The sequence below is a fragment of the Crassostrea angulata genome, chromosome 9 (assembly GCF_025612915.1).
Source record: "Crassostrea angulata isolate pt1a10 chromosome 9, ASM2561291v2, whole genome shotgun sequence".
Classification (NCBI taxonomy): Eukaryota; Metazoa; Mollusca; class Bivalvia; order Ostreida; family Ostreidae; genus Magallana; species Magallana angulata.
In genome coordinates, this window is record NC_069119.1 from 6,473,080 (window position 1) to 6,486,258 (window position 13,179).

Genomic DNA, 13,179 nt, shown 5'->3' on the forward strand with positions numbered 1-13,179 from the left:
ATAGCAAATTCCGTGCACTGGTTACATGCACATGTTTTCACGCACGTTCGAATTTAGCTGCAGCTAGTTCGAATTCGGAGCTCTCAACAGTTAATTTACTTGCACGCGATATTGAAATGCAAAACTTTTCTTTAAAATTATCATTTACCTGTGTTAATAAATTAATTACCGTTTGGATTTGGGAATTACTTTATTTTTAACATATTTATTGCATAGTATAACATAATATGTAAGATACACAAATATTTCAACAGAAGTTCTAACAAGTGGTTTTCATCTTCAAAATATACAAAATGTTTATAACTGACAACAGCTGTAATTATATATACTACATCTATATATGTACAATTACTTTTCAAAAAGACTTATCAAATATGAATTATCAGTGCATCATTATGAACAAATTCAAATACTTTCAATGTAGTTCATGTTGATGTTAAAGAATTATGCAATCACTTTTTCTGCAATTATCGATTATCGCTACATTCAAATCCCTTATGAACCATTAAAGAAATCAATTTATCTCTGAATCTACATTTATTGTGCCATTTTCAATAAGTATGTTGACTGAGAAGCCAATTCTTTCATATATAGAAGGTAACCAGAATCTGTTAGGATGCCGAATGATGGAAGAAAGTTAATTAACTGGAAGTTTGACGTAAGTCCGTGATCATATTAACTGCAGCTATACAAGTTTCAATCAAAATAATTAACGCATAGTGATAAAAGTTGGCTCTAAAACATGACGCCACCTAACTTTGTAATTTAGGTTATTTATAACATGCACAGTACTTGAGTAAAAGTATTCTGTTTACAAAATACAGACTTTTCATAATGCATTTGAAGGCAGGTTTAAGAGTTTAAAGAATGCGTATATATTAATAATAAATAGAACAATACAATTTAAACTGGTAAGATTATGATTATATTTTTTATGTTGATATTTGCAGTCCATAAGATTTTGGGAAACTTAGGGAGAAATGTACATATTTATATAAATTTTTAAAAGTACAGCTGTCAAACTAGTCGTTTTATTGATTTTGAAACAGCAGCAAATTAAAGATACTGCTTTTCATATCATGTATGCTATGATTGAATTAAATTCACGTCAAATGGCCGAGACCCACAAATGTAATACATACATATTAGTAATGTAAATGTGTAACTCAATCAATTATAATATGCACGAGTTGTTTTATAAAAGCATTTATGGGAACTTCTATTATTACCAATATCTATGTTTATTTTATATGTATATTTTACTTGTTTTGAATATAAAACCCTTTTAATAGTTATTTTGGAATAAAAAATAAATATTGTTAGTACATGTACCGGTTCCAGGGGTTATCTTATTATGACTGTTGGGGTAATAAAGTTGATGAATATATTTGCACGAAAATGCAAATGCCTGTAATAAAATGCATGCAAAATGATTAAAATATATAATTTAAGCTTTCCTGTAATCTACCAGTACACACGTATTTTTCAACCGTCACAAAAACAGGTTAATTTTTAACAAACACAAAACAATTTCTACATTGTCCTGTTCTTGGGCAGGAAATGCAGCGACTTTGTGAGGGTGGAGGTGGTGTGGGGGACAGAGTAGCTCTGGCTGGGGCGTATCCCCTGCTCCTCCAGCTTACCCAGGTACAGCCGATTCACGTGGAAGATGACGTCGAAGATTTCCCCCGACCTTCGACCGTCTCGTAAGGGGTTATACAAGTGTTTCTGTAACGCCTCTTTCAGGCCTTCGATGTACCAGGATAAAGCACTGTCATCTTCATACCAGCCATATATGCCTATATAAATTTAAAAAAAAAAAATGAGAAATGAAAAACAGTTAATAGGAAAATGAAGTACAGTACAAATATGCTACTGGCTAGATTTTAGAAACTGTATCTACCATATTTTAAGCTCAAGTAGATTTGCATTACTTGACTTGTATATGGTTAGGATTTTTGGGCTAAATATAGGATTTCTATCTTTTTATACCAATATCTTTTCATTCCACATTAGACAGAAGAATTGCTCTATCATATTAAAACAGACACTACAAATATGTGTTAAACAAGAATGCATGTTAAAGATTTCTGGATTTAAGATATGATTTATAACAATACATAATATGTAAAACATTGATGATTATAATATGTGAAAAAGTTATACATATATTAATTAGAAGTTCTATTAGTTAACTTTTGGGATAAAAAAATACACCCCACATACCAGGGATTGTAGAAACTTGACAGAGAATATCCGCCTCTGTGGGGATACTCTGTATTTCTGGCTGTAATCGGGATGAGGATGAACCAGTGTCTTTTACACAGTCGGCAATGTTGTAGGTAAAGGCCGGACACAGCTGTAATTACAACATAAATAGGTCAAGGTTACGGCACTTGCATCAAAATTCATATAGCTAATGAAGTCCTTGGGAACATTGGGCAGACTACTAGTATACACTTGTATGGTAAAACCTATCAAATAAAACAGTCTCAATAATATCATAACAGTCACAAAATTAATAATCAAAGGCCTGAAGGGCCATAATGGCTTACGGGTTTGATATGACTATATTTACATGGATCGAGTATGATTCCCTCTATTTCTTACGGAAACTTTAGTTTATTTATAGCTCTATAGAAAGTATAACTAGCTACATGTAATTCATAGAACTATAGAAACTAACAGGACCGATATCAACATGCCCCATTTGTTGACTGGTCGAACCTTAGGGACCGAAACAGACAGGATTGAAATCTAGACGCCTCTTTTATCAATTGGTTGAAACCACCATTGCTTTTAGGAAAATCATAGACTGCATAAAATAATAATGATGATGTCAGACTCAAACTCCAATATGAGACAATTTGTTTCTTTCTTTTATCCAACGACTGAAGTACATTAACTGTAAATTCATTCAACTATATAGGACGAGAGTTGGTGCACGGTGCGAGATAACAGCGCCACAACCAGTGCGAAATCATCGCGCGTAAAAATAATATAACCAAATGATGAAATGTACTGAATGTTATGACTGTACTATAATCAATGAATTCTCATGAAATCTACACCAACAAGTATTATTCCATTATATTTGTATTTCATAAATGTATATTTATTCATATTTTTCTGGGTTTTTTCTACTTTTTAAGAGGCTGACCTTCACAAGCTTTATAAGAAATATAGATTCATAAGGCAGTTATAACACCTTCTATTTTATTTTTTTCCCTTTGTACAGAGATAAACTCTTTGGAAGGGGGGGGCAAGAAAAAGGCAGAACTATGCAATTACAGCAAACTTGTTTTGACACCAAATTTAATTAAAATTAATTACTGCACTATAACTTTGCAGCCAGTCTCTCTTCACATGACATGTGTACACAGTCATTTTCAGAGGCATACTATACGATGTCTCTATGTTATAGTAATGGCTTCCGTATATGACTTGCAATCAAGCTTAACTGTATATTGTTTTCTTATTTGAGTACATTTGGTCTCAAGTTTCCAATATTTTTACGACAAATAAACAGTTCAATCATAGCACAACCAAGGTAACTCCACCGAGGGAACATTGTGCTATTTTTAGAACTTGGAAAATCCCCAACATTCGATAATGGCGGAGGTGTCGAAGAAGGCACATTATATTAAAATAAGTAGTAATTGCCCCTCTATTAATCCATTTATTACCGATTTATAATCACAGTTTCAATATATCTCAATCATAAGTTCAGTTCTTTAACCGTTAAACACTTTGCCCCTTGCTGAGATCGATGTCGATCGAAGTTAGCGACGCTCTCTGTGGGTGCAAATGTTTCTTCTTCTTCTTCTTTCAGTACAGAGTCGGACTTCGTTTTTATGAAGATTGAACAAAATAACGACAACTTTACATTTACTTATCACTGTTAGGATCTGAAATAATTGGGAAAAGATTTTTTGCTTATAATACATGTAAGTATGCATAGCGGAAAGCATGACGGCACTGTGTGATGCATGGCGGGGGCCTATACCTCTATGCAAAACGGCCTAGGGAAAACACTGCAGTTAATATTCATTCGCGTTAGATTTCGAGTTTATTTAAATAAAGTCAATTCATATTGGTTACAATAACATAAGTGATAATAACATCTGGAAAATATAATCTTGCTTAAAGATATTTATTATGAACAACAAACAGTTAACTTTGCAACATTCGAATAGAACTATTTTTTGTCGCGCATGTTCAGATAACTGAACTCTTTGCCGTAAAGATTATCCGGCAACTAGATGGCCGTAAGCCATAAAAACATGTTTCTCTTTCTCTCTCTCTCCAAAAGTTTATGGTTACGTTCATACCTGCATAAAGAAAAGCTTTGGTTTCATGGCAAGTGAGGGGCATTTGTCAGCTTGGAACTGACTGATAATCTGTTCCACTGGAATCAGTTTGTCCGTCTCTCCTTCACAACACATGACAGCGCCATCTATCCCGTAACTAAGGATGACCATCACAAAGCAGTCACAATCACTGTAGTCATTCAGAGCCGGATCCGTGGCTGCAAAGTATAAATAGTAAATATAGCACATTCAGCAAAATTAATGATCAAGAAAGTTGATATATAAAGTTAAACACACTTGAAGATACAAATGTACGAGCCCCACTTCCTCAAAAGGTTACTGGAAGATATTGAGATTTGTAATAGTGCTACCTTGTCAATCAATACCATATGCCTGTAATATTGTCCAATAATAGCCTTCCTAACATGAAAAAAGATGCTGAATCATGGCTAGCCAGATCAACTTCTGTATAAGATATAATGCTAAATTTCTTTATGGGTTTGAAATAAAGTTTTAGTTTCAAAGAATAGCAATAACCTCTTCCATCCTTGATACAATGTAATAACAGAGACCCCTACCATCCTTGATGATATCCATCAGCTGTGATGACGAGACGTCATTGATCAGAATCTCTTTCTGACCCCCTGACCTCCGGGTCACAGTTTCAAACGACAGAGTTTCCAGCAGGTTAGTCATGGCCGATGCATCCTTGATGGAGTCTTCTCTCTCTGGCCGCTGCCGTCTGTCCGCGTAGCGCATGTTGTTAATCACTAGTGCTCTCCCTATTTTTCTGTGGTCCATTTTATATTCGGTTCCAAAGAAGACGGATTTAGCCATTGATATTGGTGCTGACACTTTTTCTCTGAAAAATCAGAAAACACATGTATGTTAGATATTAATTGGGAAAGTTTTATATGAACTGTAAATAACGTTGTTCCACATTGTTATGATTGGATATGAAACATAGAAGACCCTGACCCAGAAGTTTGTATTCATGTGCATTGAAAAATATGCTTAAAAGACAAATAAAATATATTTTCAAATCCTTAATCCCTCGTACAACATTTCAGGGCAGCGTTATACAAATGTTGTGAGGTTTTCCCTCTTTCTTTTAAACATGCAAAAAATTTTCATTCCAAATAATTTCTACCTCTGTTTAATTGTACAATTTTTATGGCATAATAAAGTGAAAACATTTTGTAGCTGATGAATAATAAAAATTGATAAATTGTTCTAGGTTTACAAGTTGCTCATAGGTCATAAGTTCCTTTGTAAAATGCAGCTCAGGCCATGGTAGCTGGTATAGTATCAGTACAACATAGAACTCAAAACTAGTTGTTTACCGGTTTGTACTTGAAGGATAGATGGCTTTGGTTCCTGACTGGTGCACAGCATCTTGTTTTTCTGGTTCCTGTGTCCTACTTGAGGAAGCTTTGATCCCCGAGAGAATTTCAGAGTGATCGTCAGAGACCATATCAATGTCATTGCTATCGTTATCCACAAACATATATGGAATTTGGAACTGATTCCTTGGGAGATGCTCTGTCTCCCCAAACGGTGACACCAAACTGGCATCAACCTTGGAAAAGGATTTCTTCCTCCCATCAAAAGGACCTATCAATCAAAATATACTAGACTAAGTCTCATTAGAATATAAATCACAAATTTGAGCTTTAAGAAAAATTGCAAATGCATAGAGAACACACATATTTTCTCTGCTGCATTATGAAAACACTAAACACGGTAATAACTTATTAAGAAAACAAATATTGTGGGTTTTTTAACATTACCTTAATATATATATTTCTACATTATAAAAATTGAAAAAAAATTCAACATAATAAATTCATATATCCCTTGACAGTCTCATGCTGCTTGCAGCTATCAGAAATATACATGTATACTATTAGAGAGTAACCAAGTCGGTGACAGTTGTAAATGTATAAATTTATTTTAAAACCATAATAGTTTAAAAAAAGAAAATTCTCAGTGCATCCGAAAAACAAATGAGTGAGCACTAATTAAACTCTTTTTTTCTATCATAATTTCCCATAGTCCTCTGTGGGTCCGCACATTCCGGTTCAAGTCTACATGACCTATTGACCCCTTCCCCGGCCCTTTAAGTTACATTTGCGAGGTTTGGAAGTTTGCATTTTCTACATGACAATTTTCCAGAGGTTGGGTCCTGGTACCAATTGACCCCCCCCCCCCTTTAACTTTAAGTTACACTGGTTACTGGTTAATTTTGGGGGAATCAAGTGAAGTCATACCCAAAATGACTCGTTTCGGACTCGTACCCAAACAAACTTGTATCGACCAATCCACACTTTAAAAAAGTTATGTCCCTTGGCCGATCCATTTCAGATGTGTAATTTGATTGCCCCAGGATATGGCAACCCACACATTGAAGAAATAAATTAAATTCAAGAGATTTTATCACAGATCGCTCAAATATTTGGTAGCATAAAGAAGAATAAAGATTGGTTTTTCCCTTTTGACCTTTCCGTTGACCCTGCAAAGGGAAACAACTTTTGCAAAGTGTGGATTGGACTATTCAAGTGGTCCTGTCCTACCAAAAACTGTGTGGGTAATGTTAATAAAGGAAGAACTGATTAAATATCTGCCTAAGCCAGTTATTAAGCCGACGGCTGTTTGGTGAATTGAAGATCTTAAAGGTCATATGAAACGATATCCTGACCATATTGAGTTATATACGGGAATGAGTTCACAAGTGCCTATTTAATAAGACTGACATTGTTTTTTGGATATTTTATGCAAAATGTGAGCGCCACAGTCGATCAAAATTACTTAATCGGGAAAAGGAACATTGACTTACGCGGCTTACCTCCCTTGCTTATGACGTCAGTAAGACCCAATCGCCTTATAAAGCTATGTTGTGAATACAAATATCCATGTCATTTTGCAGCATTTTAAAAGAAAAAAAATACTATTTTATATAAAAACTTGTATAAATATACAATAATCAACCACGTCAGTATTTTTTCTCTCAAGAAATGAAATCGTGTGCGTTTTTATTTACATGTAATAGCGTGTACATAATGATATTCAGTTTCGAGACTGCAGGGAGAATAAATGATTTTCTTAATAGATCCACATGCAAGTATAATATAATTTTAATATAAGCATATTTATATGTTTTATTTTTATCCTTTTAATGAAATTGACAAATTCAAAAATAAGTCTGATCGTTTTTTCCCATTTGCACGTTCATGCAATTCATTAAGATTTTTTCTCTAAACTCATTGTGCCTCATTCGCTTCACGATTATATTGTTTGTTTCACTTTCAAATTCACAAATATGCTACCTTTTAATTATTTTTAGTCTAAGAGAAATTTCTTCAAATGTTTTGTTTTTGAAACGTGTACTTGAATGTGCGGTGTTTTGATTTTAAAACGTGTATGTGTGGTGTTTACTCACAGATCCCTTTTATCTCACTTTCTTCCGCAATGTTTTCTTTCGTTTTTTTTATCATTATTGATGCTTGTTCTTAATAAAATCTGTTGATTATCTTCACATTCGTTCACAACTATTTTTATCAAACAACCGATTTATTTTACCGATACATTTCTAAATCCTTAAATGCCATATTTCCGAGATCTAATTTAATAAAACGTTAATACACGTGTACACAAAGTATTTTCTAAAGATATTGCTACATGTATATATCAATAAGTCAGAAATCAAGTTATATTATTTCGAAATAAAATTTAAGAATAATTTTGCGGCATTTTATAGCAGCTCTTAAATACAAACTATGTACACAATGCCTCAAACATTTTCATTGGCCTGCCTTATATACTTTTATATGTGACAAAACAAATCAAATCAATTTAAATGCTTTAATTCCCTTTAAATGTAGCTCAATCATTATACGTACCGAAGAAGAAAAGGATGTTTCTATTTCAAAAGGATAAGGATAATTCATTAATCAGCTGTAAATGTTGGAGCATTTCTTTCGTTAAATTTCCACTCCAGTACGGGATCTTCATCATGATTTTACTTTTGTGAGAAGCTGATATTAGATTTATTAATTAACAACCAATTAAAACTAAGTCATCTGTAGGCTACTACGAAATCAAATGATCTCATTTGAAAAGAAAGACACGTTCATATATGCAAAAATTACTAAAATTTAATCGATAAACTACTGTAAAATTACACTAGTTTTAATGCATTGTTTACATCGGTGGGTCTTTGTGACGTCATAAATCCACAAAATCAAGAACGATAAGCGGGCAAGAATTTTTTCAGGTGCTCAGTTTTCACGGTTATTTCTCAGTAATGCAAAGGCAAAAAAATCTTACATCATATATTTTAACATTTGTTTATACCAAGCTTTATATTCATGAAAGAAAATCGTAGTGTTAAAAATCGTTTCATATGACCTTTAAATTAAATTTTAACATTTAAGAATTAAGTCACAAAATATGAAAAAAGTATCTTAATATAAAATTTACAAAAATATTAAAACAACTTACTATTTGATCGTCCGAAGTTAGTGTATCTTGTAGTTGTACAACTACACGGGAGATTTGGACAGTCAACTTCTATGTCACCCATGATTAATAGCGATGAAATATTCGATAAATTCTGATGTACGGTTCTTTAGTTCAGATAATATTAATATATATTCAATACAAGAAACTGGCCAATGATTACATTTGAAAACAATTTTAGCATAGAAATTTTCAAAAACGTAACCAGGTAACGTTTGAAAGCGAAAGTAGAATTACCCGCATATACAATACGGCCCAACAACCCAATAGTTTCCCCCTTTAGTAGTTAAAACAGATCCACCTGAAGATTTTACATTATATTGATCAAAAACTTATCCAAATGCCCCTAAACAGACATACGTAGTTTCGTTTAATTTCGACATACGGAAGTTGTTCACGTCGGTACCAAGGCGTTTCGGCGCTAATACGTTTCGCCGCCCGCATCTTGATACGTAAACAACCGACGATGCGACAATCATACTTTTTTGAACGACTCTGTTCATTTGTTTATTTATACAAAATTCAAAACTTAAAAATACAGTCTGCGTTTAAATATTATATGAAGGGACTCCGGGCCGAGTAATTATATAAGATAAAAAATATTCAGAAATGAAAAGTAATTAATCAATCACGGACGAAAATCATTAGAGAATCATTGAGAATATCAAACTTCTATCATGGAGTGAAATTTGAGTTACTGTTATGTGTTCATAAATGTTCCTTTTCCTTTGTACAAGACACTGATTCACTTCAGTAATTATTTTATTAAATCTTACTCCTCACCTTTGATTTAATTGACCCACTCATATTGAAATTTTACTCTCGTGGTTAAGTGCTAATTTCCATTGTTTTCAATTCTTATTTATATTTTGTTATACGCCATTGTCGGGAGAGAGGAATTAGGTTTCAGATTGTTCGGGTGTAGTTTTTGGATTCCCAGAAATCTCCCGTAACCGACCTAAAGTTTAAATAAAGCGTCATTTTACCAACTAGAGCATTTAGTCTTATTGTCGCCGGATATACAGAAACACCTTTTTTTTCGGTGATACTTCTTCCCAACCTTAGTTTTAAATATATCAAAGTTAATTAATTAATTCAATTCAATTCATTTATTGACAATTGCCATGTCGGCATACAGTCATAAATACATGTACGAGTTACATAAAACAAAAACATTAAACATAGCATGCAAAAGTTAAACATTAACTAATAAAGCTACACTACAAATCTACAATGGACAAAACATTGGGTGAACAAAACTAGGTTTGTGCGAAGACTATTATTGGTATTCATGAAATTGTATAAGTGTTTGAACATTGTTGACTTTTCTTTCTAGCGTCGAAGCAGTTTTTTTTTTGTTTTTTTTTTTTTTTAGAAAACAACATATCCTTCTAGCAGCTGTAATGTTTTCGGATTGACAAGTTCCTTAATGGAATTGACATTTGTATATGTGTTCATATTAAAAACATCATTATAATTCAATCTACATTGGTAATATTTTGAACAATACAATACGAAGTGTTTCTCATCTTTAATAAACAATTTGCAAAAATTACACAGACACTTTTCTCTTGGAATAGGAGGTTTAAAATATCTACCAGTTTCAATAAATAATGAATGAACACTGATTCTTAGTTTTGTTAGATTTCTCTTCTCTTTTTATTAGTTTTCAACACTTCTTTTAGAAACTACCAGTAAAAAAAATTGAAATAAGCTTTCACTGACTAGCTGTAAGCTGCACAATAACAAAACCGTGGACAGTGGATTTAGGATTTGAGGGGAAAATTAAAAAAAAAATCCTTTTTTAAAGATTTATATCTACATCTACTAAAAGTAAGTAATAAATAATTAAAAAAATAAGTAATGTAGCACAAAATAAATCCACCCCAAAACAATAAGAACATGTCTTCAAAATATAATTTAAAAAATGACCTTAATTCATATATCCTACAATTGAATTACATGCAGGCGCGAATCAAGGAATTAATGTAGGGGTGGGTGGGTGAGGGCGGTTGGGCTTAAGATACCCCCTTTTAGGAAAAGTTCATCTTGAAATAAATGTACATTTACAAGTTAATTGATGAGCCATCCACTTTAAAAGAGTTTTTTTAAAACAATCGTAAAGAACGATTTGAAGGTCGATAATTATTATGATAGATACACGACCCAAAATGTCCCTCTTCCCTTTACTCCGGGTTCACTTATTAAGACTATTGAGGTTTGTCAAAGATATTGCTTGATCAGCAGCCATTGAATTGAGGTAATAGAAAGACTGTACTGTATAAAAAATAATTAATTTCATACTCTTTAGAAAAAAAAAACCAGTGCCGAGATTTTTATGAAATCATGATATAAACTTCGGATGGTCTTGCTTTTTGTTGTTCCTTTTTCTAGTAATAATCAAAGTACTGAAAGTACTGTTAGACGGTGGCGCCGTTTGAAAGTGGCATATTACATGTATGTCAATTATTGTTGTCGAAAATCCACAGCCAGCGCCTCATACATGTACTAGCACAACTGGTCGTGAGTTACTTACATGGATAATTCTGTGGAAGTCGTAGTTGTGTTCACAATCCATATTTTACAAATGTTGTGTCTCTTTATCGTCATCTTTTGGGGAAAATCTATAGATTTATATCAGTAGCCTTTGTAGTATAGAAGTTTGCATCTATATGCTTGTATCTATATGTTTGTATCTATATCAGTTGATATTAAATACATGTACTACACAAATGTATTTTGATTGCCCCAGAATGACTTTTTAAATATGTGGGTTGCCACCACATATTGAATGAATAAATCAAATCCAAAGCGATTTAATCACAGTACGCCAAACTATTTGATTGTATGAAGAAGGGGAATTTTGGTTATTTCCCTTTTGACCTTTGGGTTGACCCTGCAAAGGGGAACAACTTTTGAAAAGTGTGGATTGGACTTTTGTGCTTTAAAGATATTGTAGATTTCTCAAAGTAACGAGAACAAATAAAGCTTTAGTATGATAACATACTTATCAGGTTTTTACTAACTATTTGGGCATACATGTAGTTGTTTATTTTCCCTCAATTTCTTCACGTGGAAAAAGTTGCATCATCACACTTGCTTGTGGATCATCACACTTGCTTTTGTCCTCAAAGTCAGTTATAAATTTAGGTGTACAGAAAACGGAATGGTTTTCAAGAACCTGTTTGATAAAACTGGTTTTGCTTTTGGAATGCACGTCATCATGAAACAGAAGAGTCAATCAATATTTTATCTTCGACTGTAGTGGATTATTTCCATTTCCTCACAACGAAAGTTAATAAAAATTTGAGAAAAAAAATATCAAACAATTAATATTCAGTCGCGGCAGTTTCATTAATCAACGTTTGAAATTACATTTGTCTAATTGTATTTAGCTATAGATTTATTCAAATCATTTGAATGAATTTGGGAAAGTCACATGTATATTTTATCGCTTCTCAGTACACTTTAACACGCATAACTTACTTGCAACATTAAACTTTTCTAGTAAACTTACAAGAAATATAGATTCATTATTCAAAATAAGTTTTTAAAAACATCAAACAAAAAAATCCAAGTTAAACGCGTGTTTTTCTGATCGTACAGCTGTGTTTATTTATACATGTACATGTAAAATGGCGACTTGATTTGCACGTGAATTTTACAATCCGAGGTCGATCGATTAGCGTGTTTGAGAGAAAGTCAACAGCAAGTAAAGCGTCAACATCAGTAGTAAATATTGTCTGATGAATATTGAGGTGCCTGTAATAATATTAATGTTCCTACAGACTGAGTGGGTTACAAAATTAGGTAAATCACAGGATAGTCCAAAATTAAACACATTTGTATCGTAAATTTCAAGTTTTTTGTTTGTTAAAAGAACACATGAACACTTGTAGAAGAAAGTATGCCATTGATCGGTTGAAGTTCAATAAAATGTATTTTATCTAATATTCATTATCAGTATCTCTTGTGAATTCTTTAGAATAGCTACAAAAAAAATAAATATTCTTTCTCAACTAAAATCAATGCGTTGAAAATGAATGAATTTATCGATGAAGCAAGTATGTAATATGAAATGGCAAACCTTTTTAAATTGTGTGTGTTTCTGACAATTGTTTACATCATAAAAAAAACAAGAAGCGATTATTGAGAGATCTCTTAGCCAATTATCGCAGAGATTTAGTTTAGGCAGTCCTGATACAGAGTTTAACGTCACAACTAGCAGTTGGTGCATAAATTATCGATACCGCGTAAGCAGACAGGGTAACGGCTCATTTAAAATAAAACACAATTTCATAAATTATTTACATATATGTACAAAATGATTAGCAGCTATAATGCTTGAAAT

General features: G+C 32.7%; 1 protein-coding gene across 2 annotated transcripts; it reads right to left on the reverse strand.

The window, feature by feature from the left end:
* Positions 1-522: 522 nt before the first annotated feature.
* Positions 523-9,204, reverse strand: LOC128162675 (caspase-7-like). Of its 2 annotated transcripts, XM_052825928.1 has the most exons (7): positions 9,066-9,204; positions 8,811-8,935; positions 5,654-5,924; positions 4,889-5,172; positions 4,332-4,528; positions 2,227-2,359; positions 523-1,799 (listed from the first exon to the last, which is right to left on the reverse strand). In XM_052825928.1, exons 2-7 carry the CDS (start codon positions 8,890-8,892, stop codon positions 1,534-1,536), a joined length of 1,233 nt encoding a protein of 410 aa, XP_052681888.1. In that variant the 5' UTR covers positions 8,893-8,935; positions 9,066-9,204; the 3' UTR covers positions 523-1,533. The 2 variants fall into 2 exon arrangements, with proteins under 2 accessions (XP_052681888.1, XP_052681887.1); XM_052825927.1 differs by having other exon boundaries at positions 8,811-9,138.
* Between the last annotated feature and the right edge of the window lie 3,975 nt (positions 9,205-13,179).

Coding starts and splice junctions, on each gene's coding strand:
- LOC128162675 (XM_052825928.1), bottom strand. CDS start 8,892: ATGGGTGACATAGAAGTTGACTGTCCAAATCTCCCGTGTAGTTGTACA. Junction 4,529..4,888: donor GATGGATATCATCAAGGATG/GTAGGGGTCTCT, acceptor TATACTTTGCAG/CCACGGATCCGGCTCTGAAT. Junction 2,360..4,331: donor CAAAGCTTTTCTTTATGCAG/GTATGAACGTAA, acceptor TTGTAATTACAG/CTGTGTCCGGCCTTTACCTA.